Source organism: Schistocerca nitens, chromosome 8, assembly GCF_023898315.1.
Source record: "Schistocerca nitens isolate TAMUIC-IGC-003100 chromosome 8, iqSchNite1.1, whole genome shotgun sequence".
Taxonomy (NCBI): domain Eukaryota; kingdom Metazoa; phylum Arthropoda; class Insecta; order Orthoptera; family Acrididae; genus Schistocerca; species Schistocerca nitens.
In genome coordinates, this window is record NC_064621.1 from 501,102,570 (window position 1) to 501,120,763 (window position 18,194).

Genomic DNA, 18,194 nt, shown 5'->3' on the forward strand with positions numbered 1-18,194 from the left:
GTAACAATCTTCTTGTACACCTATAGATCTAAAATAATTCTGGATCTCCATATTAACAAGGGCAGCCAGCGACTGCAACTTCAATGAAGCACAGAAATACTGTCTACACCACGAGCTAACTATTTCTAAATAGTTGCTCCACTGGAGGGCGAGCAAAAGTATGGAATACCAGTGATTGTGGTGTGGAGAGCAGGCTGCACGCATGATGCATCATGAGGGCCCACTGCTAGATGACAAGTAGTGGTTCACCAATCTCAGCAGAGGCTAGAAATCAGACTCATCCTATATGCTCCTGTTCCTAAAGAAACCCCTCATGATGAACAGCATAGATTATCTTAAGATAATATAGCTGAGCCATAAACTGTGCAAGCATAGTCGAGGCAGGATTGTACAAACTCTTTGTAAAACTGAAGCAGACATGATTGATTTGTCTCCCATGATCTGTGGCTGAGGCATTTTAAAATATTCAGTGCTTTTAAACTTTTGGCCTTAATAGCCTTCAGATGTGGTAACCATGTGAGGTATTCATCGAAAGCGAGACAAAAAAACTTCATTGAACTTTTAAAAGTAAGAACAGTGCCCTCATGTTAATAGTGACATGAATGATTAAAATTACCTCAGACACATTTCTCTGAGGAAAATTTAAAACCTGTACTATCTGCCCACTCTTCCAAACACCATATCATCAGTTCCAATTGATGGATGGACATTGCAAGTTGCAATAGGAGCACAAGGTGGCAAAGTTGTCCACAAACTGCGGACGCAGTACCATTATAGACAATGGTGAACAGAGGTCACTTAAAACAGATCCTTGAGACACACCATTTTCTTGCTTACATTGCTCGGGAAGAGCACCACTGACCTGATATCAAAAAAATTGTCTGGAAAAGGAGGACTATGTGAAAACTGGTAAACGTCCTCTGGAGCCCCATTTATGAAGCTTTACCAGGATGTGATGACTCCAAGTAGCATCAGAGACCCTCTCAAGATCAAGAAGACATCTATGAGGTGCTGTTTGCATAGGAACTATTGTTGGATTTTCACCTTCAGCAGGGTTAGGTTGTGAAGAATTGAATGATACCTCTGAAACTCACACTGGGAGTAACTAAGTAGGTCCTGCAATTCTAGGATCCAATCAGACGGTGGTGGACTATGTGTTCCAGTGTCTTTCCTATGCAGCTAGTGAAGGCCACACTACGGTAACTACTGGGCAACATGTGGTTCTCCCCTGGTTTCAGAAGAGGCACTAAAATTGAGTTTGTCCATGAACGGAAAATCCCTAGTCAACCAAACTCCATTAAAAATGGACAAGAGTATTTCCCTTGCATCCTGGTGAAGGTACTTTAACATGTTGTATGGTATTCAATCCTTACCCAGGGCAGTCTCCATGACCTGAAACGATACACACCAAAGCTATGGAAAAGGGGCAATTGTAGTCCTTGGTTTTCATGGAATTAAAATTCCAGCCTCCCCTCTGAATTACTGCCTGATGGGTGCAGAAAGCTAGAGCTTGGTTTGCAGGGGCAGTGATCGAATCGAAGTAATGTGCCATTTGATTCGCAATGTTCCCAGGTGTACAATGTAGACTGTACAGTGGTTATACTCATATGCCACATTTGCCAGATGGCCTCCTTATGGCTTCCCATACCTTTGAAGAGCTAGTGGAACAACTGATCAAGCCTAGAAAGTATTGCTAAGACCTCTTCTTGTTCCCTCTGATTGTCTGTCATGCCTTTGCCCTCACGATTTGAAAGGCTGCGAGGTTTGTAACAGATGAATGGCAGAGCGACATTCATTGTTTCACCATGGGATGTGTCACCTCTGACATCAGTGTGAAAACTTTGGGATAGGTACCACAGTGGCATGATGGATCACATTAGTAATGTGATCCATCCAGTCCCGGACACTATCTCGGCATTCAAAAACAGCTACCTGACTGACCAGTGTCCAGCTTACCAGTGACCTTGGCAGCTTCCTTTCACGGACAGCTCTATCTGAGAAGTGGGTCCAGATAGGGAAGTGGTCAGTGAAATACAAGTCATTGACCATTTTCCAGTGAGCAGTATGTACAATAGCAGGAGAACAGAAAGTAAGGCCTATGGCTGAGAATGACTGCACGGAAGCGGTAAAGTGGGTGTAATCACAAATGTTAAGAAGGCATAATGCCTCTGACACAATATGGCTTGTGACAACCCAATCCCTGGGGGCATGTTGATGAAAATCCCAACAGCACATTGTGTGCACCAATGACTCCTACAAGCAGGAAGAGTTAAGGGATTTGTCAAATCAGGTCAGAAAGACATGCTATAGTCAAAGTTTTATTGGGTGGCCAATGCACACTGCAAATTGTAACAGTGAATGGAGTATGCACCAAGACAGCAACTGCCTGGACAGCTGCTACAAGAGAGATAGAAGTGGAGAGGTAAGTGTCATTCACAAAGATATCCACATCACCTTTAGCCCTGTCTACACTGGCTCATCTTTCTGATGGAGGCTGTATCCCCAGAGCACAGGGGTATCATTATTTTTAAAATGCGTTTCCCTGAGTGCAGGGGTATCGCTAGTATTGCCCCACGTTTAAAATGTTTTTCCTGTATACACAGACAGAGGAGTCTCTCCTGTGCCAACAGTTTCAGCTCCTCCATGTGTTCTGTACCCCCCCCCCCCAAACCACCATCCCGTTGCCAGCAGTTTCAGCTCATCCACAGATGTTCTGTACCCAGTCATGCTCCATTGAAGCACAAGAGCCATTTATATGGGAGGTTTATGTTTTCCCTTTGCCCTTCTGACTGTAGGAGCACCCACTTCAGAAGGACGAGAATTCAGTGGACTCAATGGTTCATCAAAGCAGAGTTCCAAGACCACGGGTGAGTCATCATCCTCTGAATGTTTCCGATCTGACAATCCAACTGCCTCAATTCTGTCTTCTTGGCAGTGTGTCAACCCAGTGTGCTGCACTTGTTCTGCCAAAATCACACTGATGGCAGGAGCAAACACAGTGCTCGCTATTGGAGTTCGCGTGGAGATAGCAACAGCTCCACCTGAATTGCTGGTGCAATTTCAAGAGAAAATCTTGGTTCAAGGTCCACAGTTAATGTCTGGGTGGAAACACTTACAGACGCATGTTTCTTCATGAGTACTGCAGAAAATGAAGAGGAGTTCTCTCAGCATGAGCAGCCACACAATGCTTACCACACGTAACTTATCCATTACACCCTGGAAAAGTGTATCTGAATTTCTGACATGTGAAATACCTTATAGTGTTGGGGAAGTATGGTCTGACTTTCAGTCTTAGAAAGCCAGCTTTAATATAATTTGGCAAAACCGGTGAACCAAACATCAATGCAAACGAATCTGATTTTCCAGTGTTCCATTCGTGCAATGCATTACATGTTTCACCTCACTGAGTCCTTCGCCAGCCCACTCCTCTTTAAACTCCTTTGTGTCCTATGCATGATGTCATTGCATGCAAACATTCCATGATTGTAATTACGGCTACGATGCTGTTCAACCACAACAGGATACTCACACAAATATTTGGACTTCAGAAGGTTGTTAACTTACTGTGATGCCACTGTTTTGACCAGCAATGTGCCATTACACAGTCATTTAACAGACTTGAGGATTCAGCCGAACCAGCAATGTCTTTTTGGATGCAGAAGGGTGATAATACCTTCTCAAATGTACGATCTTCTCTTCTTATCACAAGAAAGAAATTTTGAGACGCTAGGCGTGCCCTGTTACAATAAAATGCTTGAACTTTGATGAAAATTGCTCAGGAGGGCTATCCTTCCAGGCTTTCTATGAAGGTTGGGTGTTAGTACTACCCAACAGACTACCCAGACCATTGGGAGTGAGTGTGTGAGAAGTTATGGATGCCATAGTGATCCTCAAGCCGCTAGGGAAACAAATAATCCACCCAGACAGGACCCCGCTTGCCTCAGTAAGCCTTATACAACTGTGGTGTGGCAGGTACACTTCAACAGCTAAGCATCTCATCGGCACACAGCACAACTTAAGCTTGAGGCTTTTTAAGAGGTCTGTACTGTCCTTGAGACCCAGAAGATGATTCCCAGCCCTTGTGACACAACATTCCACTGCCCCACCGGATGGTGGTCACTGAAGCCTGCCCAATGGCACTTACCGACCCCCAGCTCAGCCTATACCCAGAAAATGAATGGTGAGTCCCTGGGGGGTAAGTGATTCAGTTTTTGAAAAGTCACAGTTGGCATCACTAGAATAATTCCAGAATGTGATTTTCACTCTGCAGCGGAGTGTGCGCTGATATGAAACTTCCTGACAGATTAAAACTGTGTGCCGGACCGAGACTCGAACTCGGGACCTTTGCCTTTCGCGGGCCAGTGCTCTACCAACTGAGCTACCCAAGTTTGAGAGTTTCCTTATCTGGTCCACAAAACACACAGTTTATTCAACATTCGAATTTATCTGTATGCTACATAATATTTATATTAACTTCTTTTTAGAATGGTTTTCTCTTAACTCTTTTCCCTGAAACTTGTGAGTTACACAGAGCTCCAACTGATTTTGGAATTTTTCTGCATTGAATAATTCTTATACATAGTAAAGGATGTATTAAATCACACAAAGACTCATTTTAAACTAAATTTTCCAGTCCATGTATTCTTATTCTTAATGTCATGAAATACGTAGTCTAAGATCGGAGTATTTTTACGTGTATGTTACAGTCACTGCCTGCTGTTGTTGTTGTTGTGGTCTTCAGTCCTGAGACTGGTTTGATGCAGCTCTCCATGCTACTCTATCCTGTGCAAGCTTCTTCATCTCCCAATACGTACTGCAGCCTACAACCTTCTGAATCTGTTTAGTGTATTCATCTCTTGGTCTCCCTCTACGATTTTTAACCTCCACGCTGCCCTCCAATACTAAATTAGTGATCCCTTGATGCCTCAGAACATGTCCTACCAACCGATCCCTTCTTCTTGTCAAGTTGTGCCACAAACCCCTCATCTCCCCAATCCTATTCAATACTTCTTCATTAGTTACGTGGTCTACCCATCTAATCTTCAGCATTCTTCTGTAGCACCACATTTCAAAGGCTTCTACTCTCTTCTTGTCCAAACTATTTATCGTCCATGTTTCACTTCCATACATGGCTACACTCCATACAAATACTTTCAGAAACGACTTCCTGACATTTAAATCTATACTTGATGTTAACAAATTTCTCTTCTTCAGAAACGCTTTCCTTGCTATTGCCAGTCTACATTTTATATCCTCTCTACTTCGACCATCATCAGTTACTTTGCTCCCCAAATAGCAAAACTCATTTACTACTTACTAATCTAATTCCCTCAGCATCGCCCGACTTAATTCGACTACATTCCATTATCCACGTTTTGATTTTGTTGATGTTCATCTTATATCCTCCCTTCAAGACACTGTCCATTCTGTTCAACTGCTCTTCCAAGTCCTTTGCTGTCTCTGACAGAATTACAATGTCATAGGCGAACCTTAAAGTTTTTATTTCTTCTCCATGGATTTTAATACCTACTCCAAATTTTTCTTTTGTTTCCTTTACTGCTTGCTCAATATACAGATTGAATAACATCGGGGAGAGGCTACAACTCTGTCTCACTCCCTTCCCAACCACTGTTTCCCTTTCATGTCCCTCGACTCTTATAACTGCCATCTGGTTTCTGTACAAATTGTAAATAGTCTTTCGCTCCCTGTATTTTACCCCTGCCACCTTCAGAATTTGAAAGAGATTATTCCAGTCAACATTGTCAAAAGCTTTCTCCAAGTCTACAAATGCTAGAAACGTGGGTTTGCCTTTTCTTAATCTAGCTTCTAAGATAAGTCGTAGGGTCAGTATTGCCTCACGTGTTCCCATATTTCTACGGAATCCAAAATGATCTTCCCCGAAGGTCGGCTTCTAGTTTTTCCATTCGTCTGTACAGAATTCGCGTTAGTATTTTGCAGCCGTGACTTATTAAACTGACAGTTCGGTAATTTTCACATCTGTCAGCACCTGCTTTCTTTGGGATTGGAATTACTACATTCTTCTTGAAGTCTGAGGGTATTTCGCACGTCTCATACATTTTGCTCACCAGTTGGTAGAGTTTTGTCAGGACTGGCTCTCCCAAGGCTGTCAGTAGTTCTAATGGAATGTTGTCTACTCCCGGGGCCTTGGTTCGACTTAGGTCTTTCAGTGCTCTATCAAATTCTTCACGCAGTATCATATCTCCCATTTCATCTTCATCTATATCCTCTTCCATTTCCATAATATTGTCCTCAAGAACATCGCCCTTGCATAGTCCCTCTATATACTCCTTCCACCTTTCTGCTTTCCCTTCTTTTCTTACAACTGGGTTTCCATCTGAGCCCTTGATATTCATACAAGTGGTTCTCTTTTCTCCAAAGGTCTCTCTAATTTTCCTGTAGGCAGTATCTATCTTACCCCTAGTGAGGTAAGCCTCTACATCCTTGCATTTGTCCTCTAGCCATCCCTGCTTAGCTATTTTGCACTTCCTGTCGATCTCATTTTTGAGACGTTTGTATTCCTTTTTGCCTGCTTCATTTACTGCATTTTTATATTTTCTCCTTTCATCAATTAAATTCTGTCACCCAAGGATTTCTACTAGCCCTCGTCTTTTTACCTACTAGATCCTCTGCTGCCTTCACTACTTCATCTCTCAAAGCTACCCATTCTTCTTCTACTGTATTTCTTTCCCCCATTCCTGTCAATTGTTCCCTTACGCTCTCCCTGAAACTCTGTACAACCTCTGGTTTAGTCAGTTTATCCAGGCCCCATCTCCTTAAATTTCCACATTTTTGCAGTTTCTTCAGTTTTAATCTACAGTTCATAACCAATAGATGTGGTCAGAGTCCACATCTGCCCCTGGAAATGTCTTACAATTTAAAACCTGGTTCCTAAATCTCTGTCTTACCATTATATAATCTATCTGATATCTTCTAGTATCTCCAGGCTTCTTCCATGTATACAACCTTCTTTCATGATTCTTGAATCAAGTGTTAGCTATGATTAAGTTATGCTCTGCGCAAAATTCTACCACGTGGCTTCCTCTTTCATTTCTTAGCCCCAATCCATATTCACCTACTATGTTTCCTTCTCTCCCTTTTCCTACTCTCGAATTCCAATCACCCATGACTATTAAATTTTCGTCTTCCTTCACTACCTGAATAATTTCTTTTATCTCATCATACATTTCATCAATTTCTTCGTCATCTGCAGAGCTAGTTGGCATATAAACTTGTACTACTGTTGTAGGCGTGGGCTTCGTGTCTATCTTGGCCACAATAATGCGTTCACTATGTTGTTTGTCGTAGCTTACCCGTACTCCTATTTTTCTTATTCATTATTAATCCTACTCCTGCATTAACCCTATTTGATTTTGCATTTACAACCCTGTATTCACCTGACCAAAAGTCTTGTTCCTCCTGCCACCGAACTTCGCTAATTCCCACTATATCTAACTTCAACCTATCCATTTCCCATTTTAAATTTTCTAATCTACCTGCCTGATTAAGGGATCTGACTTTCCACGCTCCGATCTGTAGAACGCCAGTTTTCTTTCTCCTGATAACGACGTCCTCCTGAGTAGTCCCCGCCCGGAGATCCGAATGAGGGACTATTTTACCTCCGGAATATTTTACCCAAGAGGACGCCATTATCGTTTATCCATACAGTAAAGCTGCATGCCCTCGGGAAAAATTACGGCCGTAGTTTCCTCTTGCTTTCAGCCGTTCGCAGTACCAGCACCGCAAGGCCGTTTTGGTTAATGTTACAAGGCCAGATCAGTCAATCATCCAGACTGTTGCCCCTGCAACTACTGAAAAGGCTGCTGACCCTCTTCAGGAACCATACGTTTGTCTGGCCTCTCAACAGATACCCCTCCGTTGTGGTTGCACCTACGGTACGGCTATCTGTGTCACTGAGGTACGCAAGCCTCCCCACCAATGGCAAGGTCTATGGTTCATGGTGGTGGTGGGGGGGTGGGGGTGGGGGGGGGCACTGCCTGCTATTTTTTGTTTTTGTTTTGCAATGACAAAATACAACTATTCACATTAAAAAGCTGCAAATGCACTGGCTGTGATCTGTCAATGAGATATGCTTAGCTCTACATGAAATCAACTGAATGTTGGCTCCAACATGTGGGTGCTGCCCCATAACTATTGACAAATGTCAGTGCCAATGTTGGCACCAATGTATGGACAAAGAGTAAGGTTGAAAATGTAATAGAAGATATTGCAATAAATAGTACAGTCAATAGCAAATATGAAGTCATTTAAAAAGTTCTACGAGTCTGGTATCCCGCAACAAATAGAACTGTGTAGTAATATTTTGCTTCAGTTTGGATGTTTGTGGTCCTACATGTAGGCACTTGATTTGTTTGTTGTCTCCAGCAATGTAGAAGTGGAGAAACGAGAGAACTGCAAATTTCTTAAATGTGGTACGTGACAGGGTTATGGGACATGGAAAGCAATATAAACAAAAACAGCAATCGGAAAATACATTCTATCTGCTACTGTCATATTATAAGAACATCTGCAGCAGTGAGCCGTAATTGTAATTTACATAGATTCATAAGACTTCTAAACTTTTTGTAAGCTTCATCAAGTGTGTTTCCATGTTCATGGACAGTAACTTGCCGACTGACCCACCTTTATTATGGTTTTCGTATACATGCACTCTACTTTCATCATCTCAGATCTTTTGTTGTAGATGTATCGCACTTACAAAATTTTTAGTTCACTGACAAGTGGTGAACCACAATAAAGGATTAATATACCCAACTGACTGTTATTTCAAACTTATCTTACTGAATTCACTGAGTCCTTCTACCAAAGCATTGAAAACTTTTTGTATGAAGAGGCGTGTAAGTGAGAAATGCCCTTTAGAAGTACATCAAATTTCTGTACGAACTACCAACAGCCAAACACCGAAGGTGATCACCAGTCTGGTTGTACCTGGTATACAGTCTTTCATATTGGTGATGGTCTTACCAATTCTTGGACCAATTGCTTTTATGATAAATTAAAAAATTTGTTTTGGCAATATGACGAAATTCTGGAAAAGCTATGTGTCCAGCATTATTTTATGAATTAAAAGTTTCAGAATCAATTTGCTTACAAACAAGCAAGCATACACAAATCCGGTTTTCATTTTCTCACTAACATTTTTCGTTGTGGACAGCAATTGTACAATGGCAGCACAAACCACAACCTCACTATCATCCACTTCACGGCAGTACTGTTACCCTTGTTGACATTTCTCATCTGTGAATGTATTGCCACCAATGTTGTTGAACATGTGGCTACAATTTGTACAGCTGGCAATTTTGACAATCCATACTGTCCACAATATGCGTGGTAGTCAGAAACAGTCCGAAAACCACGATAGGTTGGGCTGAGAGATAATTGTTAAAAAAGAATTCAAATTTTTGAGTTAATTAGCATTGATGTCAGCCAATAAGGCCATTTTGTAAGGTGCACATATTGTACTGTGGGATGTTTGGTATGGTTGAAAATAGACAGACTTCGTAAGCCACGATCACAGTGTAGACACTTTTGCTGCTCCACGATGACTGATTTTCACAGTCTTATGCTGTGCTATTGTCTGATCTAAGAGGAAAATAAAGATAATAAGAGGGGTTGGAGAGAGACGCATATATAAAATATGAAATATTCCATATTCCTTCTTGAAATTGCTATAAAATTGCCAATGTTACATTACATGAAGTCAAAGTATAAAAGGGACACTCTACGTACAATCAATAAAATACACACAGTTGATAAAATGCACACAAATGACAAAAAAGCATATAACTAAAATACTCATATCGTCCATGCATGCTTTGCTGAAACCTGGCAAAGAAGGAAATGATCCGAAAAATTTTAGACCAGTTGCATTACTTTTTACAAATTGCTGGAAAGGCTGATTTTAAATTGCCTATCACCTGCAATTGAACCCTCGCTTATACCTCAGCTATCTGGATTTCGTCCAGGAAAAGCTGTACTCGACAATTGCTAAATCTCACACAGTTTATAGAAGATGGCTTTGAAGCTCGAAAGGTGATAGGACCATTTGTCGACTTATCAGCAGTGTATGATATGGTCTATTACCAGCTGCTACTAGTCAAGGTCTACCATCAGACCAAAGATTAGGTCTAACCAGACTCATCGCCGCCCTCCTGCAGAATCGCAGGTTCTTCGTCGACTTCCAAGTACAGTGTAGTCGAGGGAAGAATGGCCTCCTGCAAGGAAGTGTTTTGGCTCCGATTCTGTTTAATATATACACAAACGACCAACCTATAGCCCAAAAAACCAGGAGCTTCTCAAATGCTGACGACCTCGCTCTAGTCATCCACAGAACAGATTTTGTATCAGTGGAGAACAACCTCACCAATGCCCTTGAAGATCTATCCAAATACTACAACACATACCAGCTTAAACCAAACCCTTCAAAGACCAAAGTGTGTGTTTTTCATTTGAGAAACATAGAAGCCATTTGCAAGTTGAAAATAGTGTGGTTGGGGGTCAAACTGGAACACTATGAGACTCCAAAATACCTGGGAGTGACACTTGACAGATCTCTCTCTTTCAAAAAGCACTGCATGAAATGCAAGTCGCAAGTTTCCACCAGGAACAATCTCTTACAGAAACTGTATGGATCACAGTGGGGTAGTCAACCAGAAACTATCCGAACATCTACAATGGCACGATGCTATTCTATGGCAGAGTATGCCTGTTCTGTTTTGTATAATTCAGCTCATGCCAAACTGGTGGACATAGCTCTCAATGAAACCTGCAAAGTATAACAAGTTGCTCGAAATCCACTTCAGTCAAATGACTTTACCACTTCGCAGGAATAGCACCACCACCTGTTTGATGAGAGATAGGTGCGAACAAGGAAAGAAAGGCAGTGGAACAGGAAATTACCCATTCTCTGTATGGGCACGAACTACATCTGCAACAACCAAAGTCAAGGAAGAGTTTCCTTACAACATCAAAGGAACTTGAAATTACTGTTGAAAAAGGTAGGTTACAACTATGGAGGGCTACAACCTACCTTCCCCCTGGTTGGAAAAGAGTTGTTGAAGCTTTACCTCCAGGCCGTGATGGGGGATGGACAACTTGGAAGTCCCTGAATAGACTGAGATGCAGAGTTAGAAGATCAAATTTAACTTGGCAAGATGGGGTTACACTGATCCAAATTCAGTGTGACTGTGGAGAAGAACAGACAGTTTGGCACATGCTTCGGTGTCAATTGTGCCCAGTCTCCTGTACAGAAGATGATCTTCAACAGGCAACAGAAAATGCACTGTAAGTGGCCAAGTGTTGGTCAAAAGTAATTTAAACATAACTGTAAAATGTATGCACATGTACCTGTATGTTTCTGACATGAGAATAAAAAAAAAAAAAATAATAATAAACTCAGAAACAGCTCAAAATACCGAATTATTTTTCCGGAAAATTATTTCTCAACACAACCTACCCTACAACACCCTTACCAGCTTCCTAGACTGTTTCTGACAACCCTGATAATTTCAATGGCACATGTTAAATGTTTCTTAAGAAAGTAAACAATGTAAAACCTGGGACGGAACGACAAAACACTTTTAAAAATAGCGTAAGCTACTGGACAACATTTTCCTTTAGACTTAGGAAAGCACACAATTTCATAAACACGTAACACGTACACATATAGCACTGTCATTTCTGAATGATAAGGTCGTCTCAGCGCCTGGAGAAGACAGTGGCTGTGTGTCTTGAGTTGTAAGTATGTGAATGCCTGTGCATTTTTCTAAATACGAAGGCGGACACTGACAGTTTAATCTACTTTTAAATGAACCTGCCTGCTGCTCAACGCATCTCCTATGTGGTCTGTGGTAATCTATTCTAGTTCATATTGTCGTTTTTCATAAAAAAGGGTAACAGTGCTGCTCACCAAAAGTAAATGGGAATCTCTGGAAGAAAGGAGACATTGTTCTCACTAAAACCTATTGGGTAAATACACAGAAGAATCATTATTCGAGGAAGAGTGCGCAATTCTTCTGTTGCTTCCATTAAGTGCACTGTGTAAAGATCAAGAGAATAGGAGAGATTTGGGGAAGAGCCGAGGCAAACACGATTTTTTTGCTACATGTGGGAACGGTATACGATAGCAAGTCACTGCTATTGGTATGAAGTGCCCTGCATCAAGCACAGTACAGTGTGTGTATGTAGCAACAGATTGTTTGAGATCCAATCAGAGGGATGCAGTAAACCTGAACCAGTAGCAACAATTTTGTCCGGAATTGCAAATCTCAGTGCTGCATTCCTCTTAGCCCTCGGTTTCTACTACAGTACTGCTGTCACGCAAATTTATTTTCCTCTCATGATAAAGCCTGTTTAATAACTAGCATGGAGTGTTCAGATGAAAATAATCTCTCGAAAAAGAAGCCACATTTCGATCTGATACTTATTGGAATATAAAATTTATGAAGGAGGAGAAAATGTTTAATTGAAAGAGGAAAAACAGAGGTATTGATGAAAAATTTGAAGATATTTTTGAAGTAAAAGGTAAAATAAAATGTAATCAGTATTTAAATTCAACAAAAGTATTAAAAATAAGAGGAAGACCTCTACAAAACTAATAACAACAGTCTCTTAAATATGTACTTTTAATGGACATCTTTTTAAGGATATATTTTGAGGAAATTGAAACTGCTTATTACCCGTTTCCCTTTTCCTGAGAGGGGTCGTCTTGTGTTGATATGTATTTCCTGAGTGCCATCTTCTTTGAGAGTTACAGCCACTTTCTTCAGTGTCCTGTTGCCACAATGAGGGCAGAATACTTTTGTCATAATGCTGGTTCTTTTAAAGCATGCATAGCAGCGGAGAACAAATGTCCTGGTTTGTCGAATCAGACGACCATCAATAGATAACACATTCAGGCCAATTTGTTTCAAAACATTCTGTAAGAGAGACAGAAAGAAAATAATTGAATAATTACACTCTGGATATGAAACAACAGCTTATCACTTCATTCGAAATTTGCCATTCAAATGTATCTACGAAAGAAATAGCAACTTCAATTTATGTAAATTTTATATCCGGCCAACATTTGTGGTTTTGATTTATAGTTTATTACATCATATAAATAAAATAGTGTATGTTCTTGTGCTTACATTTTTGAGAAAACATTATAGAGGTATGCAGTTTACTGCAACTACAGTATGAAAAAATGAAAAATCAAAGTATGCTCTCTCTCTCTCTCTCTCTCTCTCTCTCTCTCTCTCTCTCTCTCTGTGTGTGTGTGTGTGTGTGTGGGGGGGGGGGGGGGGGGGGGGGGCGCGCGCGCGCGCCACAGTAGAACAGATGCAATTATGACTCTTAACTTTGGTTATTGCATAACCAGGCTCACTTCATATACGCTTTGGAAAACAAGAAGGTAAACATTTCCTTCATAAGAAAAAGAGATAATTTAGATGCGTAGTAAGTCTTTAACAATTTTGCTAGACAATAGAGACCTTCTAATATTTATTCTGTTCTTTGAGGCATCCAGAGAATATTTCTGAAGTATTGTTAAAAGTTTTCCTGAGGAAACTAATAGATAAGTTGGCATACTTAAACCAACACAGTAAGCGTGTATCAAAGGGATAAGGCAGCAGCAGTTAAACAAAGGCAAGTATTTTTAAGAACATATTACTAGCCACAGCTACTAATAGTGGTCAGCACAGTGGTCATTAAATTAGCAACAGCATATAATTTACCAAAAAGTTATAATGAAAGATTTTATATCCTTGTAAAAACTGTGATTTCAGCATCACATTTAATCTCTAAAGCAGTTTTAACCATGCATTTGTTACCATGTTCTGAATAATTTTCAAAAAGAAAATTTACACAAGAAAACTATAAAATTAGGGCAGCAATTCTACCTCATGTTTCAGAATAATTTTCTTTAATCAATTTATCTAGGCAACTTATGTTGCTAGAAATAGAAAGCAGCATCAATAATTTCATGAATAAATCTTTAGCTCAATAATGTTCAGTAATCACTCATGTGAAACATGCACCATTCAGAAATAAAACAAATACAAATTTCTCTTCTTATGGGGAAAAAAATGGTACTGAACTTTTATAATTACAATAAATACTGTAAACAGTTCAAGTGATCTAAACACTGGAAATTAGGAGACTAGAATATGTTCATGAAGATTGCTGTGCAACCACCTGCATCACCAATGGTGCTGATTATTTTTATTGTGGCTGTGATGGCTACCCAATTATGGAAAATAGGCAGCTGACAGAGAAATTTTTACCATAGGAAAGAAAAGGAAAGGAGCAATTTGCATTTTAGAGCAGTAATGTTAGGACTTGGTCAAATGAGTGGATTAAGATCAGTCCTTGAGTGGATTAAGATCAGTCCTTCCAAATAAATTAAAAGATTGAGGGCACGATGCAAATGTAATAGCTTCAGTTTAACTTTAGTGTTCGAGCGACTACAGACAAAACTCTATAGTAATCCAATAATAAGAGAGGCAGTCTGGCACAGTAAAAGAGAAAAAAAATGCAAATTATGAAAAGGAAACAAAAAAGTTAAGACAACAAAAAATGACCCAATATTATAAAACCAAAAAAATGGAAAATCCCGAATGGAATAACAACAATATTATGAAACAGGCAGATTGCTGCTCATCTTATAGAGGAGATGATCAGTCGCAGACAGCTGCAATGAAAAGACTGGTATTCAATCAAGCTTTCAGCCAAAACACAATCCCCCAAGCACAACTCGCACACATAGGATCACTGTCTCTGGCCGCTCAGGCCTTTTTGTTGTGTCTGTCTGCGAGTCATCCCCTCTGTATGGTGAGTAGCAATCTATCCTTTTCATAATATTGCCAATAATAGGTAATAATCACAGGAGAAGAAAGTCAAATCAGGTGCATAATTCTGGGTACTGATACCAAGATACTAGCATACATTAGCCAAATCAGCAACAGGAACCTCTGATTCAGACTCTCTAAGAAAGACACTGGTAGCAAAAAATTTAAGACTGTGTTTACATGGTATGCATGCAGTAGTTTTGATAGCAACATCAGTTAATATCAATTATGTAAATCAGAATATCTGACAAATTACTGGCTAAGCTTCATCTCTTGAATGTGAAAATGTGCCAGTCCTTAAACAGTAAAACAAGACCTTGAACAAGTGTTCTGCAAAACATGTTACTGCTGTGCTCTAAGAAGCCTTCAAGAGATAAGAGAAGGGGATAGGCACTCATAGATGGATATCACTGATGGGTAGTTCCTGACTCAATCACGTGATATGCAGCACTGTCTGCAATGGAATGTATCTCAAAAGAGTATGGTAAAAGCAAAGGATGAGCCTAGTAACGGAATGTAGTATTCATACCAACTTTTGTACCGATGTGAAATACAGACAAGGAGGAATACATGTTTAACACACTGCACCAAGAGCTAAAGACTTCAATATGTTGTTGTTGTGGTCTTCAGTCCTGAGACTGGTTTGATGCAGCTCTCCATGCTACTCTATCCTGTGCAAGCTTCTTCATCTCCCAATACTTACTGCAACCTCCATGCTTCTGAATCTGTTTAGTGTATTCATCTCTTGGTCTCCCACTATGATTTTTACCCTCCACACTGCCCTCCAATACTAAATTGGTGATCCCATGATGCCTCAGAACATTCCTACCAACCGATCCCTTCTTCTAGTCAAGTTGTGCCACAAACTTCTCCCCAATCCTATTCAATACCTCCTCATTAGTTATATGATCTACCCATCTAATCTTCAGCATTCTCCTGTAGCACCACATTTCGAAAGCTTCTATTCTCTTCTTGTCCAAACTAGTTATCTTCCATGTTTCACTTCCTACATGGCTACACCCCATACAAATACTTTCAGAAACGACTTCCTGACACTTAAATCCATACTCGACGTTAACAAATTTCTCTTCTTCAGAAACGCTTTCCTTGCTATTGCCAGTCTACATTTTATATCCTCTCTACTTCGACCATCATCACTTATTTTGCTCCCCAAACAGCAAAACTCCTTTACTACTTTAAGTGTCTCATTTCCTAATCTAGTTCCCGCAGCATCACCCGACTTAATTCGACTACATTCCATTATCCTCGTTTTGCTTTTGTTGATGCTCCTCTTATACCCTCCTTTCATGACACTGTCCATTCCATTCAACTGCTCTTCCAAGTCCTTTGCTGTCTATGATAGAATTACAATGTCATCGGCAAACCTCAAAGTTTTTATTTCTTCTCCATGGATTTTAATACCTACTCTGAATTTTTCTTTTATTTCCTTCACTGCTTGCTCAATATACAAATTGAATAGCATCAGGGAGAGGCTACAACCCTGTCTCACTCTCTTCCCAACCACTGCTTCCTTTTCATGTCCCTCGATTCTTATAACTGCCATATGGTTTCTCTACAAATTGTAAATAGTCTTTCGCTCCCTGTATTTTACCCCTGCCACCTTCAGAATTCGAAGGAGAGTATTCCAGTCAACATTGTCAAAAGCTTTCTCTAAGTCTACAAATGCTAGAAACGTAGGTTTGCCTTTCCTTAATCTAGCTTCTAAGATAAGTCGTAGGGTCAGTATTGCCTCACGTGTTCCCATATTTCTACGGAATCCAAAATGATCTTCCCCGAGGTCGGCTTCTACCAGTTTTTCCATTCGTCGGTAAAGAATTCGCATTAGTATTTTGTATCCGTGACTTATTAAACTGATAGTTCGGTAATTTTCACATCTGTCAGCACCTGCTTTATTTGGGATTGGAATTATTATATTCTTCTTGAAGTCTGAGGGTATTTTGCCTGTCTCATACATCTTGCTCACCAGATGGTAGAGTTTTGTCAGGACTGGCTCTCCCAAGGCCGTCAGTAGTTCTAATGGAATGTTGTCTACTCCTGGGGCCTTGTTTCAGTGCTCTGTCAAACTCTTCACGCAATATCGTATCTCCCATTTCATCTTCATCTATATCCTCTGTTCCATTTCCATAATATTGTCCTCAAGTACACTGCCCTTGTATAGACCCTCCATATACTCCTCCACCTTTCTGGTTTCCCTTCTTTGCTTACAACTGGGTTTCCATCTGAGCTCTTGATATTCATACAAGTGGTTCTCTTTTCTCCAAAGGTCTCTCTAATTTTCCTGTTGGCAGTATCTATCTTACCCCTAGTGAGATAAGCCTCTACATCCTTACATTTGTCCTCTAGCCATCCCTGCTTAGCCATTTTGCACTTCCTGTCGATCTCATTTTTGAGACGTTTGTATTCCTTTTTGCCTGCTTCATTTACTGCATTTTTATATTTTCTCCTTTCATCAATTAAATTCAATATTTCTTCTGTTACCCAAGGGTTTCTACTAGCCCTCGTCTTTTTACCTACTAGATCATCTGCTGCCTTCACTACTTCATCTCTCAAACCTACCCATTCTTCTTCTACTGTATTTCTTTCCCCCATTCCTGTCAATTGTTCCCTTATGCTCTCTCTGAAACTCTGTACAACCTCTGGTTTAGTCAGTTTATCCAGGTCCCATCTCCTTAAATTCCCACGTTTTTGCAGTTTCTTCAGTTTTAATCTACAGTTCATAACCAATAGATGTGGTCAGAGTCCACATCTGCCCCTGGAAATGTCTTACACTTTAAAACCTGGTTCCTAAATCTCTGTCTTACCATTATATTATCTATCTGAAACCTGTCAGTATCTACAGGCTTTTTCCATGTATACAACCTTCTTTTATGATTCTTGAACCAGGTGTTAGCTATGATTAAGTTGTGTTCTACGCAAAATTCTATCAGGCGGCTTCCTTTATCATTTCTTAGCCCCAATCCATATTCACCTACTACGTTTCCTTCTCTCCCTTTTCCTACTGACGAATTCCAGTCACCCATGACTATTAAATTTTTGTCTCCCTTTACTATCTGAATAATGTCTTTTATTTCATCATATAATTCTTCAATTTCTTCGTCATCTGCAGAGCTAGTTGGCATATAAACTTGTACTACTGTCGTAGGCGTGGGCTTCGTGTCTATCTTGGCGACAATAACGTGTTCACTATGCTGTTTGTAGTAGCTTACCCGCACTCCTATTTTTTTTATTCATTATTAAACCGACTCCTGCATTACCGCTATTTGATTTTGTATTTATAGCTCTGTATTCGCCTGACCAAAAGTCTTG

General features: G+C 40.2%; 1 protein-coding gene across 1 annotated transcript in view; it reads right to left on the reverse strand.

The window, feature by feature from the left end:
* Positions 1-18,194, reverse strand: part of LOC126198959 (RNA-binding protein NOB1) — a 74,431-nt gene that overhangs the window by 33,730 nt on the left and 22,507 nt on the right. The window contains exon 5 of the mRNA XM_049935607.1: positions 12,717-12,956. Within this exon, the coding sequence (XP_049791564.1) occupies positions 12,717-12,956 (240 nt within the window). The remainder of the gene's footprint in view (positions 1-12,716; positions 12,957-18,194) is intronic.